The sequence below is a fragment of the Xiphophorus hellerii genome, chromosome 18 (assembly GCF_003331165.1).
Source record: "Xiphophorus hellerii strain 12219 chromosome 18, Xiphophorus_hellerii-4.1, whole genome shotgun sequence".
NCBI lineage: Eukaryota > Metazoa > Chordata > Actinopteri > Cyprinodontiformes > Poeciliidae > Xiphophorus > Xiphophorus hellerii.
This window is the reverse complement of record NC_045689.1, coordinates 25,993,492-26,019,367: the sequence shown is the minus strand read 5'-3', so window position 1 is coordinate 26,019,367 and position 25,876 is coordinate 25,993,492. Positions and strand designations below refer to the sequence as shown.

At 39.5% G+C, this 25,876-nt stretch overlaps 1 protein-coding gene across 9 annotated transcripts in view; it reads right to left on the bottom strand.

The window, feature by feature from the left end:
- Window positions 1-25,876, bottom strand: part of LOC116707728 (muscleblind-like protein 1) — a 77,361-nt gene that overhangs the window by 6,418 nt on the left and 45,067 nt on the right. For 2 of the 9 annotated variants that reach the window (XM_032545225.1, XM_032545224.1), the window contains exons 3-10: window positions 19,352-19,522; window positions 13,472-13,693; window positions 8,561-8,800; window positions 5,993-6,046; window positions 5,152-5,302; window positions 2,955-2,990; window positions 1,112-1,197; window positions 725-798 (exon numbers count right to left, since the gene is read on the bottom strand). In XM_032545225.1, the coding sequence (XP_032401116.1) occupies window positions 742-798; window positions 1,112-1,197; window positions 2,955-2,990; window positions 5,152-5,302; window positions 5,993-6,046; window positions 8,561-8,800; window positions 13,472-13,693; window positions 19,352-19,522 (1,017 nt within the window). In that variant the 3' untranslated portion in view covers window positions 725-741. The remainder of the gene's footprint in view (window positions 1-724; window positions 799-1,111; window positions 1,198-2,954; window positions 2,991-5,151; window positions 5,303-5,992; window positions 6,047-8,560; window positions 8,801-13,471; window positions 13,694-19,351; window positions 19,523-25,876) is intronic. The other 7 variants (XM_032545231.1, XM_032545226.1, XM_032545229.1 and 4 more) reach the window with 7 other exon arrangements.

Genomic DNA, 25,876 nt, shown 5'->3' with positions numbered 1-25,876 from the left:
TTAAAGGTTTCTTCACCATAGTTGATGCAGTGGCGTTTAATCCAGTGGAGTATGGCGAGATCACTAAAAGACTAAACCTCTTTTTTTTCTGTGGAGTAAAATGTATTTTTGTCAGACCCACAGAGAGCTCCTTGCCATGATGAACTTGCAGTGACCGGAAAGAGAAAGTCTGAGAGCGATAGCACCAAATTTAACACGCCTGCTCCCCATTCACTCCTGACACCTTTTAACGCAAACGAGTGGCATGACAGCGGGGAGAGAAAATGGCTAATTGGGCCCAATTTGGACATTTTCACTGTGTGCTCACTTTTGTCGCTCATGATTTAGACGTTATAAGGCATGGGGTGAGTTATTTTGAGGGAACTGAAAATGAACGCTGTTACACAAGTTGTACACTAATTTACATTGTATAAGTCATATTTTCAGTACTGTCCCATGAAATATGATAAAATATTTTACTTCTCACTTTTGTAAAATATTACATTCTATGTTTTAAATCCAACCCGGATTTTGTTTTCCACAGAAAACCTAATTCTTTGCCTCATTTGACCAAATTATTCGCTTCCACTTCCTTCACTATGGATGCCAATAAATGTGGACAACAATTTATATCCTTCTCCTTCCGTTTCAGCAAAACATTTAACTCCAGTGAACCATCTACGATGTGTTGAAATGGTTTTTGACAGGAATTGTGCAAGACACTCTAATAGGAAGAAGTACGTACTGTTCTGACAGAGACTCCTACATCTGGGTCACATACTTGTGACTAGTCAGATGGTCCGCAGATATTATTGGAATCTGACAGAGAGGAGAGAAGAGAAAACAGGAAGACAAGGAAAAACAGAGAGAGTTAGCAAATGGACCGAACGAAACGAGAACAAACAGCAGTTCATGTGAAAGATAAGCATGGAGAGCGTGTAGAAACAAAACCACACATAACTAGCAAAAGATCAGAAACGAGCCTTTGTTTTCTCTTTGTGCATTATTTATGAGGAAGCGCAACAGAATCACATCATTTACAGGAAAACAGAAAAGCCTGAGCCGATTTGAAAAAATAAAATAAAAGTAATGATGTGAAAGAAAGTGAGAGGAGGCAGGAAGAGGAGCAAACCTGGTTGGCTGTTGCAAAGGGAACACTTGTGGCAGGTGTGGTGGCTGCAGACACAGTGGCTGGAGAAGCACCGTGCATCATGGGTACTTAAAGGAAAGATCACACAGGCAAGATGAACCATACTAGATTTAAAGCTTTTCATGCTTTGTACCTCATTTCCATGTCTGTGCTCGGACTGCTAATAAACATGAGAGAAGTCTCCAGTTTTTTGGGGGTTTTTTTTTGTAAAGTAGCTGCACGTCTTAAATTTCTTGTTTAGTGAGTGAATTTAAACATCAGCTAAGCTACTGAGCTTAGCTTGGTCAGAAACATGGACACAAAGGGTGAGAGGATGTTGTCCAAGTCACTTTATTCATGCACATTTCCACCCTCAGTCAGGCTAGAATCACAACAGGATCTTTTCATTAAATCTGTTAGTAGGGGTCTCAAACTCCAGTCCTCGAGGGCCGCTGTCCTACAGTTTTTAGATGTGCCACAGGTACAAAACACTGGAATGAAATGGCTTAATTACCTCCTCCTTGTGTAGATCAGTTTTCCAGAGCCTTAATGACGTAATTATTCTGTTCAGGTGTGGTGCAGCAAAGGCACATCTAAAAGTTGCAGGACTGTGGCCCTCGAGGACTGGAGTTTGACACCCCTGCGTTAAAGTAAGCCCTACACGGCTCTGCTAAGAACAACAATCTTCGGTGCAGACATGCTAACTTAAGGAAGACTCAGCATTTTTTTTAAAGGGCACTGAGGCATGCAAAAATGAAGCAGAAAGACGCAGCCTGTTTTTTTTCCTACCAAGGCCTGCTGGCTGCTCATTCAGACTGGTTTTTCTGCTTCTTCTCCATCACATACTTTTGAAATTTTGGTGATTTGTTTTAACTGAATTTTTCTATTATTTGGAGCTGCGTATCAATGTCTGCACCCACCTCGGGCATTTTGGTAGAATTATTGACGAAGATGTAAAGTTGCTCTTTGTTATTCATATGAGGTTGCAACTGTTATTGAAAATGCTAGATTTTTACTTCTTCTTTTTATGTCGGTGTCAAAATAAGTTAATATATTAAGTTGCTAAAGATCTCACGCACAGCAGGATATTGCCTCGGCTTCTACTCTGAATAATTAAAAAGCAGTCGCTGCAGAAAGATGAGAGAGGGAGATATATTGAATGCTGTTTAATTATGGGTCTCAAAATTGGATAAAATCCGCATTAGCAGTTATTGAGGTTTACAGAAACTAAAGATTTGAAGTCGTCCACAAATCTTTGATTAGTGCATCGCTACAATCAGGTTCTCCTAAATACTAGTGAGTTGTTATGTTACGTCTTGAACAACATAGAGTTCGAAACTTAATATTTAGAAAAACAAACGTTCATCCAGCTGCTAAAATGTTAAGTGCCAAATAAAAAAATCTCAAATTATTGTTGTAGCAAATTTAGTTCCCTCTAATATTTCTGTTCCAAATAAAAATTCTCTCATGTTTAAGTGGCTTTTCACAGTCTGACAGTAAAATGGAGTACTGCAGAGGTTAGAGCGCTTCAGATGGAGACATAATGAAGCAGAGGAATTAAAACTGCAACAAGCATCAGGTGACTTAAGAGCTGAAAAGAATAGAAATGCATTTCATAAAGACGTACTGAGCAGTACAGTAAAACTTCCAATTGATATAAAAAAAACAACCTTAATTTACAATTTTGCAATTCAAGTTGAAGCTGCCGTAACGAGACTGTAACTTCAGTCAAAAGTTTTGCATAGATGTGCTCAAATAATGTGCTCAAAATAACAGGATGACTTAAAAGTGACAGGAGAGACCACAAAGGACTCAAACATGATTAGTAAGGAAAACTGGCACCTACCAACACTTGTTGCAGGTGTCATGCACAAAATCGAGCCTGCCCATCATGCATTGCAACAGGGATCGGAGTGAATGGGAGGGGAATGTGGGGCCGGGGGAGAAGACATCAAAGAAAAAGAAATATTTTAGAATCACACACAACACCGGATTTGACCTGGACATGAACAAATTACGCTCACAGTGGGTTAAACGGCCGGGCTGAAGTGAATTGCTTCAGCCGGCCATTGATACTGATTATGAGAAATAATAGCGTAGATAATAGCCTGAATTTTCTGGTCCATTGAATTAAAATGAAATACTAGCAGTGGCCTCATTTTACCAGCGGCCTCACAGCAACTGTTTGCACCATGAAATATTTGAGTGACCTCCTTTTTTGAATCCCCTAAGTGCGCTGTGGTGACATGACAGCCCAGCGGAGTGAGACATACGAGGAACTGCTGGGAATCGATGGCGAGCTATTCTTAGGCTGTCAGATGAGAACACTGGCCACACTGTAAGATGACTCTGCAACGTCTAGAGAAGTACTCTGCAGCAAGGCTGTCCTTGTGTGTGTGTACGTATGTGTGTGCATCCATGCACTTGATTATACGACACTCTTTAGGTGAAGGGTGTATCCTTCTTACTTTTGATGATCCAGTAAGATCCTGTCTGTCAAACGTCAACATCTGGTTAACTAAGCTAGAAGCCAATTAGGTGCCCTGATTGTCTGATGGTTTGGCTGTTTGGTTTTTTTTTCAACAGAAATCAATTTGTAAAGAAGATGATACATCAATTGCTAGATTAGGCCTAAGTTAGCCTCCAGAGCAAATGTTTGTACATTTGCCAACCTGCCACAAAACTTAAATTCATGCTGTGTCTAAATATTGACTTGCAAAGGCATTCATACCCCTTGAACCTATTCTAATTTTCGCAACCGAGAACTGCATTTTGTTGCTGAAGCCTTTTCACTTTTATATTCCCACATCAGATCCACTGCTCCCAATTGCACCTAATTCACAAATAGAATCAATCTCTATTTGATCTTGGCCTCAGAGGTTTGATGGAGAACATTAGTAAACAAGCCGCATCACTAAGGAAGGCACCAGGCAGATCTGTGAACATCTCATTCAGCACTATTCAGTAAATTCCTAAATTTCCCCACTGTGGGACAATTAGGGGTATTTCTATTCTATTCTATTCTATTCTATTCTATTCTATTCTATTCTATTCTATTCTATTCTATTCTATTCTATTCTGTTTGATTATATTCTACTATCCCACAACAAAACAAGAATGGCACAACTGCAAACCTACCAAGAGAAGACATAAATGTCCACCTAAACTGGACAGAGTGTGGCAATCAGTTAAATGACTCATGGAAACTGCAGGATCTATTAACTATTAGTTTTACAATAAACAAATCCATTCATATTCATGAAAAGATGTCAAGATGAAAACCACTGTTGAAAGAAAGCCGTAAGAACTCCTAGTTTGTAAAACCATAGAAAATCGACATCCTTCTGAGCACTTTTTTGATCCAGTAAAATACATATCATCATGGTAACCTTTGCCGCATGTCTTTCCTTTCTCTCATTTTCCTACTTTTGTGTCATAGGACTTTCAAATAAAGGCCTCTAGAGCCAACCCCCCCCCCCCCCAAAATTCCCAAAATGAAAACCTGTTAGAAACAAAAAATAAATAAATTAGTGAAGATTCACCTGCTGGCTGGAGATTGGCCCAAAACAATGAAAGGCTTTATATCAACACATATTTATTTATTTATTTTGAACGGCTCAGGCCACGTCCTGACTTGAATCTCGCTGATCATCTGTGCCACAACTTGAAAGCCAATCCTCTCTCTATTAAATCTGACTGTGCATTGGCTACAAAAAGGTCAAATAGTTCCAGTCTAGCCTTTTATTTCCATATATTTCCTCATTTTTATTCCACTTCACAATAATTCACTAGTTTGTATTGGTCTTGCCAATCAAGGTTTTTGAATATTACGTGACAACATTTGAAAAAAGTTCAAGGTGTGTGAATACACGACTAAAGTACTGTATGCAGTAAAGATCATGCAAGTTGTTTAGCATGACACTGACACACACAAAAAAACACACATTCAGCCATTCTTTAGTGATGCTAAAACATACGTCCAGGAGTGATTAAGCAGCCTGCATTACGACGATATTTGCATATATAAAAAACTAAGGTCCTACCTGATGGTATGAAGGCAGCCTGCTGCTGAAACTGCATGTTGGCCAGGGCCTGTTGGTACTGGAAAACGCCAGCATTGAACATAGTGTTGGCACCGTTGGCTTTTTCAAGTGCAGGTCTCTTTGGCAAAGGAGGCAAGACAGGAGGGAGCCCCTGATAAGGGGGACGACACCAAAAGAAAGGGACGGGAGTGAGAGAAAAACAAAGAGCGGAGACAGCGAGAGTCAGATGAGAGAGAAGAGAGAACTCCATTAGAAAGCAAAGTTTTCATCTTGCTAGAGCTAATACAAATAAAGTGCATTAGCAGCAGGCTACATTAAAGTTAGAGCAGCACGTAATGTGGTGCTATTGAGCTAAATCAGCAACATAAGCAATACACATAGCTACATGATTGATACTAAACAGCTTAATGGCTTATGTAAAAGATAAGACATAATAATTTTATTAAAGAATATATGAACATTAATAGTACAAGATCTAGTTCTCATCATTGGTCAGTGAAGAGAAATAAGATATTTAGCGTGGGACATGTTAATATTGTTATGACATCTTTCTCAACAATTATTCATGCAAACTGAAAAATAACACCAACATGCAAAGACCAACCAAGACACTAATAAAGACCATAACTGAAGGCTCACCAAAAGGCGATGAACTAAATTGTGAGTTTTCGTTTGTGAATCAAATATTTCTGGTGTTTTGAACTAATTTCTCGAGCGAGAATGTGCTCTGTAAACAGAATTAAGGCGTCACATGAGTTCATCCCCAATCGGCGCTCTACAGTTAATGACATGTATAACACCATGGCGACATGTCAAGCTAAAAGGTGAAAGGTCATAGTACCAGGTCAAAAGTTGCGTCGAGGGGTCGCTTCAGTGATTTGACAGCCGACTGAGTCTTAATTAGCAGGCAGCGAGCGCGTGATGCGGCAATGGGCCAATGGGGTTCAAGCGCAATAACATAAACCAGCAAGCGAAGGTGCATCATGGGGAGGAGAGGGGGCAGCAGTGCAGTGTGGGTCGGAAAACAAACAAACAAAAAAATAAACAAATCATTTGAATGCAATATACACCACTTACAAGACTACAGCATGCGCATAGGGTTACTGGAATAAACACACGCCCGTTCACAGTTAGCAAGAAAATTCTGTAACACTTTATTTGACGGGTTGTAAACATGACATAGCACCTGTCATGAACATGAGTAAGTCTTCATAAATATTTATGACTGTTGTCATAAAGTGTCATTCGGTAAATCATGAAACTTTTAATATAAAGTTGACATTATTCAAAATGTCTTTGTTATGACAACTTGACATTAACCAAGAAATCATGATCTGACATAAATTTGTTATAAAAGTATTACTGATTAAACTTTAGCTTTAATAACATAAAGCTACATAATTTTTTAAAGTTACTTACTCGTGTTCATGACAGGTGTTATGTCATGTTTATGACGGTGTCACGACAGTCTTATTCACAACCCGTCAAATAAAGTGTTACCGAAAATTCATGTTCATCAATCGGAGCTGAAAAAAAAATTGCTGCTCAGAGAGGAGGATCAGCTGACCTTTTTTTTCAGTTTAATGAAGGGGAAAAGGAAACTATCAGTCACTGTCAAAGCAGGTTTAACCACAACATATTTCAATGACAGTATTTGAAGCTAAAGTTTATTGACTGGGCTTTCAGCAGACTCGAGTTGATATTTGTCTGCTTAAGACGCAAAACCCATCAGTTATCCCTCAAAGCCGAGGCTTCCTGCTCTGATCACTGATCATTATTTTATATACGATGTAGCAGCATTAGGCTCAGACACTACTGTGGAAAGAAACTGGTGTAGTGTATTTTATTCTGCTGAATGATAAACTAAGTGCCTTATTTTGTCTTACTGTCTCCAATACCCACAGAAGAGTTGTAGCTGAACACACTCCTTTTTTCTTTGTCTGTCTCATCTGCTTTCACAAAACCTGCAGAAAACCTTAAAATCAACAATTATGGCAGTTATTAAGTTTCTATAAGCTTAATAACTGGACAATCTCCAGCCATTGTCAGTCAAAGGGTGAGAAGTGGGGTACAATTCGGACAAGTCGTCATTCCATCTCAGGCTGCCGGTAAGTTTATTCAAGCTATTCTTTTTGATGCAGGACTTACTATTGTTTTGCACCAATGTTGTATTTTTCTAAATCTTTCAGTGGATGTTTTTTTTTTTCTCTGTCTTTTTATACATTTTTATGGGTGCCCTTATGAGTGGTTGGCGGTGTTTATGTTTAATTTACGGCCTTGTGACATATTATCTGCGAATGAGGTTCTTGTACCAATGACAATCTTTTTGACCTTAAGCTCCAATCTTAACTAGGTACTTCAGTGTGTTATTTACTGCAAAGTATTAAACATATTTTCATTAAGCCACTGGAGGTTATTTACTGGCATCTTTAATCTGTGAGTTTTACATGGTTGGCCTATTGTGCTTTACATAACCTGCAGCCACGTTTGTGTCTATGATTTTGAATTTAAAATGAAATCTTCATACAGGTTGTCCGCAGGAGGAAGCAGGAAGTGACTTTCCTCTAGATTTCTATCAAGTCAGCAGTCTTCCCCATGACTGTGCAGGCCATAATATGATCGCTACATAACATTTATACAATAAACAAGTTTTTCTTTTTAATTGGTGTAAAATTTTAAGTTTCCAAGACACATAATTTTGGGTTGTTACTGTCTGTAAGCCATAATCGTCAAAATTCCATGTAATAAAGTCTTGAAATATTTCACAATTTCCCTCACAATCTATATGAGAGTCACTTTCTACTCTTTCCTTTTTTCTTTCGATGAATAAACAGCAGTAAACACAGTATTGTTTTTTGTTTAGGCATATGCGGGAACATCTCAGCACAAAAACCAAATCTCCTCTCTGGATTTACCTGCACAATGTCATCTACAGCACTTAGCTAAGCAAAACGTTATTGTGTGTCCCTAGAGAAAACGATCTCTGCATTGCAGAAACTACACTAACTTGAGCAGTAGTCTCCACACAGTTGTCCTCTCAGCAAAAATTTTTAGCACAGGCTAACTATTGACTGTGAGCAGCGAAATACACGGCTAATGAAGCAGCAGAACAAGGGCGAGTGAAGAGAGGAGCAGAAGGCTCAGTCACATGCTAGCACAGTCAAATAAGCATGTGTATCTTTAATTGCATAGTGAGTTATAGTTGTACGCTGCAGATGTAATGGAGAATTTCATGAGTAGGACAGAAGCGTCTTCCTCTACACGTAAGAGGTTCGGTGGCATGTTTTGCCTTCTCTGAATTTCTAAATTTCACAAAGCAAATCGAGAATGAGTTGGGAATAGCTATATGAATTTATCTCTTCCATACGCTCCTTTGCTGTTGCGATGTAATTTTCGGACAGATACCTACCAAGGCTGCGGCGGCCGCAGCCTGGTTGACTTGGTGCTGGGCGGCTTTGATTTTGGCCTGCAGGTGAGCCGGGGGGTGAAAGTACTTGCACTTCTCCCTCGAGCAGCGGCCCTTTATGTAGTCCATGCACACAGTGACTGTGTTGTCATTTGTGTCAATCATAGTGCTGTCTGACGGATGGGCAAAGCGGCAGTCATTCTCCCCTCGACTGCAGTTACCTCGCTGGTATTCCCGGCAAACCTGGGCGACAAACAGAACAGGGAACATGTCACGGCCTCCCATCCATAGACGTTCACATCAGGACAAGACAGAAGTGATTGAGCTGCTGCTCCTTTTACAATGCCTTGCCAAAGAGTTCACGGATTTCACATTTTTTTATATTTTGTTAAAACCACAATTGAGAGTACCTGTGAGCAACAGTTTTAAAGTACAGCCACAGATTCTCAGTTGGGTTGTGGAGTGGACTTGATTGATGATTTGATCTAAACCACTTCCTTGTATGTCTGGCTGTATGTTTAGGGCAGGGGTCTCAAACTCCAGTCCTCGAGGGCCGCTGTCCTGCAACTTTTAGATGTGCCTCTGCTGCACCACACCTGAATAGAATAATTAGGTCATTAGCAAGGCTCTGGAGAACTGATCTACACAAGAAGGAGGTGATTAAGCCATTTCATTCCAGTGTTTTGTACCTGTGGCACATCTAAACACTGCAGGACAGCGGCCCTTGAGGACTGGAGTTTGACACCTGTGGTTTAGGGTCTTTGTCCTCCACCTAGATTCTAGGCTTTAGTCATGTATTCACATTCTACTAGGCCCTAGAAGAATCTCTGCCCCTGTCTCAAGTCTTTTAAGTTCTGATGGTCTTTAAAAAAAAAATCATTAGTTCCCTCATCTTTACATGAACTTTTCCAGTGTGCCTGTCCTTGCAGCAGAACAGCATGCCCACTAGGGGAGTGGCATGCTCACCCTGAATGCACTGAATTTGTAAGGCAGAAAGTTACTTTTTAATTTGATCTGAACGTGGGATCTCCTCCCACTCTTTAGTGTCTGTCCTCCCAGATTCGTTCAGAGCACAACAAACAGTTTTCCTGTCAACAAATAATTCTCCCACATGAGCTGCACACTCCTGCAGCTCCTCTGAAACAATGACTTCTTTGTTGCTTCCTGATTAGAAATGTCCTAGTTGACCTGCAAGTTTATCTGGACATCCGTTTCTCTGTGACTTTGGAGTCGTGTCATATTCTGTGCCTTCTCAGATTACAGATTAAACTGCGCTCTCTATGAGACGTTCAGAGCCTGGGATTTCATTGTAATCTCTAACGCTGCTTAGAGATTCCTCACAACCTCAACCCTGATCTGTTTGGTGCGTTTTGTGATCTTTGTCATGCTAATTGTTCTCTAAATTTGTATAATCAAACTTTATAGAATGAAAGTAGTTATACTGAGATTAAATGACATACAGGAAAACCGTTTACTTAGAGGTGTCAGAGTAAAGGGGGTGTCTATAAATGCCTGATTACATTGATGAAAAAGAAAAAGTAAAACACTAATTTGTAGTCTGTTACATGCAATTCCAATAAAATTAATTAAGAATTTGGTGGTAAAAGGACAAAATATGGAAAAAAGTTTATTATCAATTTGACTTCAGAACTTCGCATCCCAGTAACCATCCAAACTGTGACAAACGTGTCCATTTCTGTTGATTGACACACCGACTTGCATTTATCGTTCAAGTGAGCATTTTTGTTGTTGTTCCCAAGATGGACAGAAGGGGGCAGCATCTCCACGACCTCGGAAGGAAGCTGAGGAGGGATGTAATTGCTTCAGTATGAAATTTACTAGCGTAAGTGAGGCCCATGGGAAATATGCGGCTGGTTAGCCTCTGGGGAGGCTTTAACTGACGCAATCACCTGAGTACACATAATAAATAACAGAGAGAGACGCACAAAACCTGGGTACACACACACACACACACACACACACACACCCACACACGCAGAAAAACATTTTCTCCGGTGACTCAAAGCAATGATTGACCCTAAAGAAGCATGTCTCCACCTGGCTGTTTTTCTAAGCTGCATTTTCACCATTAGCCCTCGCAGAGTGAAACATATTTTCATGGCGGGCTGAACTAACTGGCGTTTCTATGACGGCACAAGGCCTGTTTACAAGTCTGTTATCTGGAAAACAACTCTGACAAGACAAACCCCCGTTCACCAACACCGACTAATGTTGAAGGCTGACATTACATCCATCTTATTCCTCTTACCCTTGCTACACCTCCTTGGGTTTTCTATTTTTGATTTTTTTCTTAGTTTGTTTGTTGTTCTTCTAAAGCGAGATCGCCTTGTTGTCGGGCTGATGTTGGCGGAGCAGGCAGGCAGGCAGGCGAGGGAGAACAGAAGATATTAGCAGGGCTGATGAATAAAGAGTAAGCAACTGACAGATGGCGAGTGAGGAGACAGAGGTGCCGCCGAAAAAGATTAGAAGGCAAGAGACGACTAAACGATAACAGATTAGGCATTCGGGGGCGGCAGGTGTGAACCGGCGAGCGTCTCCTTACAGTTATGCATTAGCAGGAGTTAAATCAGTAAAACTAATTCACTCGACAAACACACAAAGGGCCCCTTAATCATATTTTTGGCCCCACAGTAACTGTCCCTCTGGGACATTTGCATCACCAGGACTGCAGGTAAGGAACAAATGATTTAATGCACATGGAGATAATGATGTATTGAAGCGGATTAGGAAGAGAAGTCTGAGAGACGACAAAGAAACACTTCTGAAGAAAACAGTCTGCAAGATTGTCTTCTAAAATTGGACCTTCTGCCAGCCACAATGAATTATCTACTGACTGGTATGAGAGTTTGGGGGTTTTTTTTCCATGGAATTTCTGGTATGTTTATTTTAGACGACACACTAGAAAATCTAAGTCAAGGCAGGCAAGTCTCTCTAAGATGTTTTTAAGAAATTCTGGTGCGAAAGTACAGAAACAGGCATGTTTTTTTTCTTGCTGCTGTTGGTTTTTTTAAAGTTAAATAAACAAGAATTATTGGCACTTGATAAAACCCATAAATACAGTGCAAACGCTTGGATAAAGCCACATGATGGCCACAAACTTCAACACATTTCATTGGGTTTATTCAGACAGCACAAAATTGCAAAGTGGGAAAAAAATCAGTTTACCGTCATTTAAATGTAAAATTCTACCACTGGGTTTCATAGTTGGGAAGATTGGTTCAAAAAGTTAGTTTCCTAACTTTTTGTTAAAGATCCAAAAAGTTCAGTTTTGGTCTCCTCTGACACAAACAGGTTCATTTTTTCCATGTCTCTTGCCCTGCATGCAGAAAACTTTTAAACTGGACTCCTGTCTTTCAACAGTGGCTCTCTTCTTGACACTTTTTTTTTTGCGGAGAACTCAACGAAATGTTTTCCTGTCAACAAATTCTCCCATCTCCCATCCCTGCTCTCTGCTATGTTCTTTGGTTAGAATGATGCTATTTATTCACTAATGTTCTCAAATGGACCTTTGTGTAATCCAATTTTTGCACAGCTGTTCTGAGAGATACTCAAAAGTAGCTCCTGTTCACAAAATAAGCAGCTTATTGAGGGATTTGAGTGCTTTGGATTTTATTTAGGGGTATCAGAGTGAAGAGGACGGAACAAACATGCATGCCACAATTCTCCAAATCTATTTGCAAAAGAAAGTGAAATCAAGGGCGGTAATTCCCTTCCAATTCACAACTATCTAGTACTTTGTGTTGCATTTGACAAAAAAATAAAAAATTCTGATAAAATACATTTATGTGCTATGTGACAAAATGCAAAAATGTTTCAAGAGGTATTAATATTTTCCAAGGAGCTGTACTTTACCACTTTTGCCTGTGAGATACCAACTTCAAGAAAACAGTTTTAGACACAAATGACACCATTTTAGCCTGCAATCAAGCCTGACCCCTCCTTTGTCTGTGACATCCAATCTGCGCCATTTCCTTTTTGATCCTTGTCTGTGCTCGCCTCCAACCCTCCTCTGACGACCACAACAAGTCTGAGGATCGATTTCCGATCGCCCGCTCCATTTCTCTTTTCCCGTCATTGACCCAGTCCTCCGTGTCACACGTCGCCCGCCCGTCCACAGCAATCTGGCGACTTGCTCGGCCTTGTCCCCCCTGTTAATTACCCCGCCACCAAACATCACAAGTGCAAAATGCAAGCTTCCCAGCGTCCTCACACGCCTCCTGCCTGCCCTCCAACGATTTGGCCATTATTCTGCTGCGAGTGTTTCCCCGAGTGCAGCTTACATAATGGATGAGATTGACTTACCGTCCAATTAGTGAGCAAGGGGAGGGGTGCTCATCAGGTTTCGAATGATTAATTGTTTTTCATCGAAGAAGGGAAGCAATTTTTTTTATACAGGAACACACCTTTTGTGCCGAACTACTTGAGATTTTGCCAAACACAGTTGTCTGCAGCCTGTTAATTGGAACAAGTTGAATGTTTATTGAGAGATAATCTCATTAGTGTCGTTTTGTTTTTCTTCTTCTTCTTCTTCCCTTTGCTAAATTCCTGGCAGTGACTGAGTTATGATAATAAGGTGAGTTACTGTGACAGAAACTGTATACAAGATGCATAATTAAGGCCTACAAACAAAAATTGTTGAGGCAAGACTTTCCAACTCCTGCCTTTATTATTCAAAATAGGCGACGGTTGAAGTTTCAAAGCCTCGTCTGTTTGCGAGAAATAAGATCCTTGGCGGGCGCGACGTTTACTGGAGCTTTGCTAATTTATTTCCTAATCTGGGGCTGATTTGGAACTGACAAAATAATAATGCTAATCCTTTTCATCTTTGTGATCAACAGCTTGAAATATTAGTGTTTTTGTAAAATATATTTATATTCTTTTTGTCTCTCTCACCTCCAGTCTGTCTGTCCTCATGAGCTTCTGTGCAGCAGCGGCAGCGGCGGCAGCAGGTACTGGAACGCTGGGGTTGCTGGTGACCAGTACGGGCGCGCTTGGCAAGATGTCAGCGGGCATCAAGCCGGGTGACACGGGGCCAAGGTAGGGGTTAAACGCAGCGGCTGCTGCTGCTGCGGCATTGGCGTTCGCTGCAAGGCTGGGCGTGACTGAAAACATGGGCTGCACAACACAAAAAAGAAAAATAGGTAAAGACATAAAATTAAGCAAAATCCACCAAAAACATACTTTCCAGATGTACAGTACTTCAATCATGTGACGTCAACAGAATTTAATTTTATCTGATGGGTTAACACTAAGTAGCACTAATGTAAGCTGAACGGAATTAAAATAAAAAATAAAAATTCAACTCTAAATTGGAAAAGTGTGCACATTTTAGCCTCTTCTCCTTAACTACACCTAAATAAAACACATTAACACCACTTGATTCCAGTTGCTGGCATCTGCATAAATTCATCTCACTATAACTGCAGATGTTCTGTGAAGGCCTCAGAGGTTTTGTCAGAGAACATCAGTGGACAAAAGAAGCATTACATTATGGAAACCAAAGAATACACCACCCAGGTTGGGGAGAAAGTTGTGACGAGGTTTCAAGTTGAGTCGGGTTGGAAGGCAAAACCCCAAGCTTGAACACATGATGAAAATGGAAACGCTTTGAGATATCTGCAAGCGTACCAAGATGTGGTGAGATCCAAGTTAACTGATAAGAGGAAGGCTTTAATTAGATAGAAGAGAAAGAGGAGAAGCAGGAGAGTGGAATAGGAACCACAAAAAGACGTGTCGGGTACAGGGGCAGGGTACGGGATCGGGTTGGCATTATGGCTTTTCCTATTACTATATTAACCTGGTAATTGATCAAAGCATTGCGGTTCAAACCTTGACTTTTTGAGTCCACAAAATTCTTAATTCCCCCTCAAACATATGTAATTTGTTGTCTTGACAGATCTGCAAAGGAATTTCACCAGATGATTAAAACTGATTTCAGTAATTTTAATCATGTCCATAAATGTGCACAAGATATAAAGTAAATAAAATATACCTCTTTTATTATGAACAGGAAGATTCCCTCTGGATTAAACTAAATTAGCTAGATCTGGCATGAGACATTTAGTTACATGTTTGAGGTCAATTTGAATGTTTTCAGCAGTTAAAAAGCCTAGGTTTTGACTAGACTTCTTTGGTATTTAGAAGTTAAGATACAATCGGTATTAATTGTCATGTAGATGAAACATATGACCGTCTCTTTTTGATGGAGGATTTTATGACATAAACAGAATTGTACAGCTATGGGGGTTGTTTAAATTTCTATGAGCTGCTTGTTTCGTGGGCTAATTTTTGATTTTGTCATTAATTATATACACACAGTAGCTTTGTTTGCTCAAAAAAACGTAGCACTTCCACACCGCTATTGAAGTACTTTTGTTTTAAAATTGCGGTTCCAATTTCGTCTCTTTTTGTCTATTTGATCCACTGTTCCTATGACTTCAAAAATCACATCTGCACATGCGAAAGATGCTTCTGCAAAGCATTGACCAATCAAGTCGAAAATACGTTGACACAAACTTTTTTCACATTTTTATTTGTATAAAGTTATTGAATACCCAACTTCGCTTTCCTTCACTACTTTGTTTTATCTGTAACGATGTCCCAGTAACACATAGTGACATTGTGAAGATGTTTCGTGAAGTACTGCGTACTATAACGTGAATAAATCAAATCTGCAAGCGTTTGACAAATAAAGCACGTGTTGCCGTCTCATGTCTTTGATCATAGCTTTCCTGGACTAGAGTCACGCACATCGCAGCAGTAGTAATGATGGAAGTCAAGCCGTGAATCCGTGTGATGTGGGAAAGGTGCTTCTCTGCTCTGCCTGTTTGTGCTGTACAGAAATTTACCAGAGAAAACATCCTCCTCACATCTCCTTTCTCCTCGCAATCTTCCAAAACTGAGGCTGAGGCGCAAACAGGCTGACACGGAGCACCGAAGGTTTTCCCTGCACGCTCCTGACCTCGGCCCCCGGACCGAGGACTGTCAGCTGGGAGGACACGGTGAGTAATAGAGGAGCAGGAGCAGACAGAGCCGGACAGCTGCATTCTTCCTCGAAGCTGCCTCGCTGCTCTGCTTTTTCTCAGGAAAGTAAGATATGATGTTTTGAAGCGTCTAATTCCTCCGGGTCCCCCGACGACTCAGGAATGCCTGAGGAGTCCAGATTTGGGTAGGTAGGACGTAGCTGAGATCTCAGTTTGAGGTATTTGCAACTGGAGCGATGGGGGAAGACATGATATCACTGCAAAAGGCTCACAGTCATGAAATTTTAATAATGCAGTGATGTCATGCAGAAAGGAGCTGTGACCTCTTATAGCCTTTTTCGGAATGCCTCTTTATATGATACTGCAGATTCTCTCAAGCCTAGAACCACTGAACTAAGCGAGGGGGGTGGTGATGATGTAATGAATATATTTTCTCACGAAATACTTTCTGGCTATAATCTCTGTTGTAACAGTAATGTGGTTATTTGCACTTTAAAACATTCAACCTTGCTACTATGGAACCAAACTTATTCTGTGTTGGCCTTGAGTTAAGGAGAACTGCATATTCCATCTGGAGCTTATTCAGTATGACATTTTAATATATAGGTGATCTTATTCTGTATTATAAAAAGGTTGAATGAAGCATCACTGTCAAAACAAATACATTTTGTTGGGAAAAAAAACATATTCTGGAAAATAGCTTTGGAAAATTTGTACAAACAGAGAGAAGAGAACAGTTTTTTTTTTGTTTTCTTTTCTTTTTTTGTGTGCAAAGTGTCACATTTCACACGTCCAAATCCTCACTCTACATTTATCTGGTGCCAGTTAAAAAAAACATAACCCAACCTCACTGTGGGAATTATCACAATTCAACCAATTTACATTATTATTATTATTTTTAAATTGCATTTAACCCACTTTACATTTTCCAGGGAAAATATTTTGCCTGTGTTCTCATCCAGGAGATTTTGTTTCTGACGACTTAATGTGATTTTTGCTTGTTAAAATAATTCTCATGCAGTCTGTCCTGCCACTACCTAACAAATCGGCACACATAATATTTTGAAATCTAGTTCCGCATTTGGTTGACAGCTGAAAAAAAAAAATCATGTCGGCAGAGCTAACATATTGTTAGAGGAATTAATTTCAGGTTTTGACAGCCAAAACTGTCAAACCTTGTTCAGATTTGGTAAAAAAACCAAAAAAACACTAAGATTGAATTTATTTCCAAATTTTTTCAGATTTTAAACAATAAACAAACAAATGAAAACAATAAAAAAATAAATGAAAAAAATATGTGTTCACCACATTGTGTCTGAATAATGAGGGGGTCTAGTTAAAACTGTCATATCAATTAATTCAATTTGTATTTGGTTGTGAATAGCTACAGCAAATTTACAATGTATTTTGTTTGAATTTTATATGAGAGACCAAAACAAAATAGCACAAAAAAAAAATGGCCACATTAATTATTATCTCCCAGGTGGAACGTTATGCTGGCAGAAATCCAGGATACAATAAATAGTAAGGTTACCGACCCAGGACAAACACGGCCAAAATTAAAAAGAAGGATTTAGATTAGTCCTCGGAGGGAGGCTGGAAAACTTCCACTTCTTCATATGATCCTTCTAAAACGCATCTTAACTGAATAGTAGGTTTTAAGTGGGTAGTTTTGTCAGCTGGCTCAGGTACGCCTGACTAGAAATGCTTCTACAAAGTTGCATTAAAGTTTGTGGTGATAACAATAACTCAAGAGATTACAGGGGGATTTAGTGCTGCCAATAAATGCCAATAAATGTAATGAGCAGAACCGGAGTCAGCCTCTTGAAATTTATGCTACCCACTCACTCTGTATTCATTCAGTCTTTTTCTTTTCCTTCTTCTTTTCCAGAGCCTATCAACAAAATCTGAGAAACAAAGGCTGAAGAATCCATTGTGGGACTTAAAGAAGCAGTGGATCATCTTGGAACTGCAAAGCCTTTTCTTTTTTTTTTTTGTTTATGTCATGGTGAGAAAGTGTTGAAAAGAGAGCAGGAAGAAGACAGCCTGGCAGGGAAGGACACAGCAGCAGAAGAAAAGCAGTAAGTGAAAGGGGCAGGAAGAGATAAAGGGACAGAGGAAAAAGGCGGGCAGGCAGGTAAAGTAAAGGTAATGGAATGTCAGCAGACCTTTAGACTTAGCCTACAAAGAAAAGTTAAAAAGAGAGCTTGTCGTGTGTAAAAGGAACAAAGGTGGACGCCCTTTTGCTCAGATTTTAGATATCCTCCTTCCTTCCTCCTTTTCTTCTGAGTGCAAAGTTAGCTTCTCTATCCCAGCATCTCTTGAGCTATTTTCCTTTTCCTGTGCTCCCACAACTACCTTTTTTTTGTGTGTCAAAAAAAAGTGCTTTCATTTCACTCATGAAACTGTCCAGAGAGTGAGGTAATAGAGATCCGTTACATCTGGCAGTGAATGACGAGGCTCATAATACTTTTTATTAGGCAGTAAGCATCGACAAATAGTTCATAGTATGTTGTTACAGAACCGCAGCACTCGCTAATTCGTTTTGCTTGTTTGAGCAGCTCCTCGGTTCTTTTATCCCGCCGCACACCCCGGCGCTTTTTAAAAAAACGACCTGTGTGGGCCTAAATGTGAAGAAATGTAACGCTTTGCACTGCTCTCATCATTACACGTATTTGCTAAATAATTTGTATGAACTCTGGGGAAAAAATGGGGTGATACTTTGTAAGGACAGAGAGAGTAAGTTACATCTTGCTGTGTTGTTAAGCACTTTTAAAAAAAATCTTAATCATCAACTAACCATCTGGAAGTGCAATACTCTCTCCACACTCCCTCTGTGTGTCCCAAGTGGTCAAATATTTCTTAGCTGAATTATTCGATTAAATACATCCAATTTCCTTTGGAATGTCACTCCCTTCAAGCTCTCCACATCTTGAGGTGAGGCAGTCCAAAGAGATTAGTGCAGGATAGGGCTATATTATAATGAGAATTATCTTCTGGAAGGGGCATTTGTATGCCTTTTGTGTCATTTTTGTTGCACTGGCACATATGTCTGATATAGGGGGTAACTCTAAATTGCGATGGTAATTAAAAAATTTTTTTTCAATGTTTTAAAAATCATTTAAATGAATCTTAGGCTTTTGAATCAATACTCTAGTACAGTTCTTCTTCTGCTACTTCACTTGCTGTGGAGCAAAACTGGCAAAAGCAAAAACATAAAAAATAAAAGTTTTAATTGTTTCAGAACTTCATCAAAAACCATTTTAACTATGCAATTGTATTATTGCTTGAATTTTCTTACATCTTCTAAGCTGTTTTATAATATTGTTTTATCTTAAATGCAAGGCATGGCATCATTTTCTCCTTATAGCACAAAAGGTGACTTAGGATGGTTTCAGAGACTCTTTTTTTTATTCATTTTTTTGCTTATTTTTAGGAATTATTTTCTCACCTTTTCAGTGAATTCACATTTGAGCAGGGTTATTTTTGATCCAAGTAATGGTTTTCAGGTGTATATATATATATAAAGATTCTGGTCATTGGTTGATTTAATGATCCCATCATTTTGCTCATTAGTTAGATCAGTCATTAGTCGCTACAAATGTCAGTAAATGCTCTGCTCTACATGCCTCGAAGAAAAAAGTAAAACTCAAAACAAAACAAAAATCCTGACCCTGTTATGCACTTTATATATATATATATATATATATATATATATATATATATATATATATAACACTTTTTAATTAGCAAATATTGAAACTTTTGAAGTCATGAGTCTTGTTCTCACCACTGGTTGTAGCTGTGCTCCGGGGATCATGGCGTTGGCGAGCTGCATCTGTTGGGCCAACATGGCCATGTTTTTCTGCTGAATTAGGTTGTTCCTTCCGTTGATCTCCAGCTGTGTCTTTAGGTGGGGAGGAGGGTGTAGGTACTTGCAGTTCTCCCTGGAACAGCGTCCCTGGTTGGGTGGGAGAGAGAGGAAGGAGATATGAGAAAAAGAGGAAGGAGGAGGGGTGCGGAGGATGAAGACAAATGTATGGCCGACTGGAAAACTCTGTCTTCTAATTGCGGCTCAGTATCAGAAGGAAAGACCCTTGACTCAAGGTGTTGCAGCACTGTCTAACAGAGATTTGAACCTAAGTTATCATTAGGAAGCAAATCGAGGCTGCCGTTTTCTCATTATTTATATATATATATATATATATATATATATATATATATATATATATACAGTATATATAACTGGCCTGAATTAGCTCTTGTTCCGTTTCGTCTATGAGAATAAAAAAGTGACTTTGGGTGATTTCACAGATCCCTCTTGCTTATTTTTTGGGAATACTCTTTTTTATGCAGTAAGATGATTCAAAGCCAAATTAGACATAATGAAATATGTCAACATGGAAAATCAGGTGATTTTAATATTTTTTTAAATTGAGAGTTTTTGAAATTATGAATGGTTTTATTCTTTCAGCTTCCATTAATAGCTGAAATGGAAGGAAAATAGGAGAAGAGGTTCACATAGATAAATGTTATAGATTTCTTAGAGGTTTCTCTGTTTTGGGGGGCGGGGAGGAAATCAAAGCCATTAAACGTTTTTGCTTTTTCTTAAGTTGCAGCTGGAATTCTCAATCTGTTTTACTGATTTGATGTGATCAGAACAAAGTAGCGAATAATTGTGAAGTGGAAAGAAAATGATACATTGCTTTCTTTATTTTTTTTACTACTAAAGAGACCTGAAAGCGTGCTGAGCATTTAAATTCGGCTCATCTGGGTCGATACTTTCTGGAATAACATTTAGTTGCAATTTCAGCTACAAAGTCCGTGGTAGTATTTTGCACATCCGTCACTGGAAAGCAGCTCAAGCTAAGTCAGACTGGATGGAGAGCATCTGTGAACAGCTATTTTCTGCTCTGGTTACATATTCTCCATCAGATTAGGTTCTGAGGATTATCTGACGCATGAATATGTTTGATTGAAATTATTACTTTGGAATGGTGTGTGTATGTTCAGGGTTCTGTTTCTGCTTTTTTTTCCTTCAAACTTTCCCTGAACTTAGCTCCATCCATCTTCCTATCAACTCTTTGTTTTTGCTAAAGAAAGACATCGCTATAGCATGGGATTGCTACTATTATGTTACACTGAAAAGACGCTCTGCTCAGGCTGATGAAGTCTTCAGTTTTCCACCACAAAGCACTTTGTGTGCAGCCCAGAAAGTTTAACTTTCATTTCATGTGATCAGTACTAATTTCTCTAGATGTTTGGTGTGTCCCCTACATTGAGTTATTGCAAACTTTAAATTGATGTCAAATCACTTTCAGGTTTTGATTTAGCCACTTCTCCACAAAGACCAAGTCACTGGGGTGTGCAACCTGTCAACAGATTGCCCCACCTGGACAACATACCACTTTCCTTCATTTTATTTAAAGATAAAAGTAAGGGAAGTGAATACAAATGAAGCCTAGGCGCAAGTTCAAGCTGGAAGACTTCCGCTCCACCCATTCCATCTAATTACTGCGTCATCTTCATCACTGGACCTCGACCCGCCTTCTCCAATCTTCAATCAAGCTCTGTTAAAAGGCTCCACACCCACGCCGCCAGTTGCTTTCCAGCTTTGCTCAACCCACCTCCTCCCCTTCTCCACCAGCATTTCAAGTCGTCATCTTTCCCAACCTCCACCACCAGTGTCGGGCCCCGGGGGAGTATCCCTATTCAGCGTTGATGGGCTCATCTGAATTCGCCGGAATTCACTGCTCAAATCTCCAGCCGGGGCCCGAGCGCCAAAGAATTGTTATTCATCTTTTGTCAATAAATTTCCTAATTGTTTATTCTTTTCCGTCTGAGTCTCTCCAGATTGAAATGCATTTCACACTGTTCAGATGTTTATTAGTAGACATTCTTTGAAGTTTAAAGAAGGGGTGGTGGTAGTCCATTACATATGGACTTAAATTTTGATGGTAATATTGCGATAACAGTAAAAGACACAACAAAAACTATTTATTACTTCTCTTTTAGGCAACTGTATGGGAGTCACAGCGTGACAACAATCATGGCCTCACAAACACTGCTCTTGGTAAACATATCCATTTGTAATATGCTTCTTTAGGACACCAGTCACAAAATGAAGTGCGATTTGTGCCACTAAACTGCACATAGTAACTGCACTTAATCAAATTTTGAAACTGATTCAGTTTTATTGATACCTTAATATAATATTTGTTCACATTAACAATTATTAATATGAATAATAATTCATATTATTATGAATTATAAAAATATTGTCCGGACAATTGTTGGGATTTTAGGGATTTTAAACGTTGTCATGATAAATCTTTTATCATGACAACGATGAATCAGAATTATTATCATAGTAAGAAATTTATCACAATAAATGTCAAACGATGCGATAAATGCTCAGCACTACATTAAAAGCAGTTGACCAAAGGTTAACCAGGCTGCCAAATGTTACGCACATCAAACAAAAGCTGTGTTTGTGGTTTGTGCTGAAAAATCTGTCTGTGCCTCCATAATTTTAAAGATAGGGTAAGTATAAAAGAAAAGGAAATGTCTCAGGTGTATCGTTTGTCTTCTACTTAGGAAATATGTGCTACCTAAGTTGGTACGGATAACATACCAATAAAATTAATACATTTCTGATCGTAAAATGTGATGGGTAGAAGACCTCTGCAAAATCAAACAGAGTAGAAAGACAGCGAACCGCCACTTAGATTCAGTTCTGCCTCTTTGGCTTAAATCAAAAGAAAAAGTATTGTCGTAATATCACGTCCTAATCCCTCTTTACTTTACCGCCCATGAGACTGCCTGATGTGTTGCAAAAGCTCCATAAGTGACTATTGATTGCCACCTGAATTAACCAAATGAGTTATGTGTCAATATTTGAGATCGTTGCGGAAAAGAACAGGCTGGAGAACTGATGTGGGATCGATACATGATTGAAGCCTTCTGCGAGAGTGGCAAACACAAGCACACATAACAGCAGTCTAATATTATTCCAGTGTCTATAGACAGAGCAGTGTGCATGTGTGTGTCTGGGTGCTTGCTGCTGTGGGTGATTATATTCATCCAGCAGCCTAAGGGGACAAGGAGAGAGTGTAATTTACACTCTCATAATGCCGGCTCCTTCAAATACTCCCCCAGATAGCTGTAATATCTTAGATGTCTCCTCCTCTTTTTCTTTTTGACTCTACCTTTCGCTCTCTCTTCCTCTGTCTCATTGTTCCCATCTTTCTGCTTTGATCACTTCAATATTCTGAGCCCGGTGCTGATATTTACTCTCATCATGACTACAGAGCAGAGCAGCTGCAGTGCTGCTGTGATCTGTTCAGGTAAACGTGGAGAAGGCGCACAGCAGACGTCCCGCTACTCTCCTTCTTTCTTCCTTCGGCTACCTCATCAGAATGCGCCAACTAGCCTCTCCTAGCACTACTGATTTTTTTCTTATTTTTTTAAAAGTAAAAGTTAAGGTTAAAGTAAAAGTATTTCAAAGAAAGATCCAAGAGGTGAGTGGGGGGGGTGGGCGAGCCCTGACAACACTACAGTGCCACCTCTCATGGGGAATTATGGGCCCGCTGCTTTATCTCGGTGAGATTACCTGCAGCTCACTGCGACCCGCTGTAACACCTGCTTTTCACACCCTAACACATCCACTGTTCCAGCTCCTCTTTAATTCCTGACGCTTCTCCTCTTTCTCACCCCCACCCCTTCTGTTTCATCTCACTCCATGTCTCCCTTATCTGCGCCTCAGATTTCCTCGGCGCCGGCGGTTCTGCCTGGCGACAGACTTCGCATTGGAGAGCGGCAGCGTGTTGGGGGTACTTCTGACATTTCCATTGGCTGAGGCGGGAAAGGTATTCCGAGTCTGCCTCCTGGCCTCGAGGCACACATTATCAGAGCTCCGAGTCCGGTTCATCCCCGTGTGTTACTGTGACTATTGATCAGGGGGTAATTGGTTAATGTCTTTTGATTTTCGAAGTGCATTCCCTCTGGCAGACTACACTTAAGCATGTCATCTCCTGAATGAGTTTGTCGGTGGGTATCACTGTTACATAAAGTCCTCCGTTGGCTCTTCAACTGTATTCTCAGCCGTTAAGAGTTTAGCAGGTTTGAAACACTCATAATATTTTATTTAAAGAACCATGATGAAAAATAACTACTCAGAACATAGTGAGTGATGAGGCTCACCAAAAATAAAATAAAAAATACATATATGTACATATCTTAAATAATCATTTGGGCATGTCCAAATCAAAAGGAAAAGTATAAGTAAAGTGACTGTCATAAATCATAGCACTAAATAAGGAAATCTTAAATTAAATGGTAATTTTTATAGTTTGTTTGACACAGAGCACCGTCGCATATTTTAAACAGTAACTGTGGCTTGTAAAGTAAATTGCTTATCTTTCAGATTAAATGCCTTGACTGGAGGCCAGAACACATACATTCACCATGTACTGCAGCACGTGATCATTAAATGAGTTAAATAACACACATTTATGAAAAGGTTTTGTTTTAGGTTTTTGGCACTTCTGGATTTCCATACTTAAAGGACAATCAAAGTTTCCTTTTTATAAAGGGAGTTAAGGATGCAGATATTTAATGATAACATGATCAGAGTGAAGTGAAATTGTAACTGCGTTGTTTTGATTAAATTAATAAATAAAATTTAAAAAAACAGGTTAATAAAATAAATAAGAATTGTTCGCCCTAAAACATAAGATGATATCTCCATGGCAGCACATAATTGAGAAATTTGTTTCATAGCAAACTGTTTATAAAAATTGTTAAATAATTTTAGCTGAAGTTGAAGAGGTGCAGTTGCCTTTAAATTAAAAACTTAACGATGATTGATGTGCCAAAAAAAACCCAACATAATACTGTATCTGCACAAATAAAGTTGTTAATGCTATCTCAGCAGCTGACTCTTTAGCTATTCTAAAGAAATGCTTGGAAGGCTCCTTTAGTTTTAGGTTTGAGGAAACACCATCCACCCATCCATCTATCCATCCATCCAGTTACAAAAGAAACACCCAGTTTCAAAACCCAGATATTTTTCTCCCACACAATCTTCAGTTCATTCTGGGTGACCTCAGTTACTCCAAGGTCAGAAGGCAGAATCCCTGTAAGGTTTCAGCAACTCCAGTCCTCAAGTGCCACCATCCTGAATCCCTGTTCCAACACACCTGAATCAAAAGGCAAAATCCTCTATGGCGTGTCAGCAGGTTTTGCAAAAGCCTGATCGTTAACTATTCATTTGGTTCAGGTGTGTTGGAGCAGGGATGCAACTAAAAATCAGGAGTTGCTGACATCTGATCCTGGAGCCCTTTTTCAGTTTAAAGCAGGAATCGTGGCCAGATACACCAACCGCCTCAGCTGACTCATTTCACTATGGAAGAGCAGTAGAAGCTGAGGATTCACATCTATTGACCATATTTAAATGTAAAGTTGGACCAATAAGTTGAGAATTCAAGGTTTTGCCTCATCTGTCTCTTTGCTGTTCCACAACTTCAACTTCTACAAAAAATTTATATATATATATATATATATATATCAGTGTTGTATAAAGTACTGAAATCTCAGAGTCAAGTAAAAGTATAAGTACCTCTCCAAAATACGACTTTGGTAAAAGTCGAAGTCACTGACTGAAATGTTACTTGAGTTAAAGTCTTAAAGTATCTGAAACTTCTTGTACTTAAGTATGGAAATTACTGTAAAAATGGATGTACTCAAGTAATGTAATGAAAAGTACAAGTAAAAAGTAAAACAAAGCAAATGCAGTTTGAATGACATTTTTTATATTTTGGTAAACTTGTCAAATACACTTAAAATAATGTACACAACCAAGTGCAGGCAAAATTAAACCTGCTAATAAATTGTTCCAGTTTTAAAGAGTAGCACATGTTAATGGTTTGTGGTTTTGAACTTGCATGCCTTTCCTATATTCATTAAATTTAGTCTAAATTGCTATCGCTATGGCTTCTGTCCCCCCTTGAACTAGGGTGACCAGACGTCCTCTTTTTCCCGGACATGTCCTACTTTTCAGACCTAAAAAGATGTCCGGGGGGAATTTAAAAATTGTCCGGGATTTTGGTCAACTGCCTCAAACACATTACATAGCTTACAGTGCATTGTAGGGCACTGCGCACGGCGGTGCGTGTCACGTAATCCCTGAGCCGCGTCAGTGCGGGCAGCACTTCCCCCCCCCGCTGTAAGTGTAAGGTGTTCTGGTTTCCCCAACAATGGGAGAAGCGAAACAGGTGTATCCTATTGGTGGTGTTGAACAAGCCCAGGCAAGTAA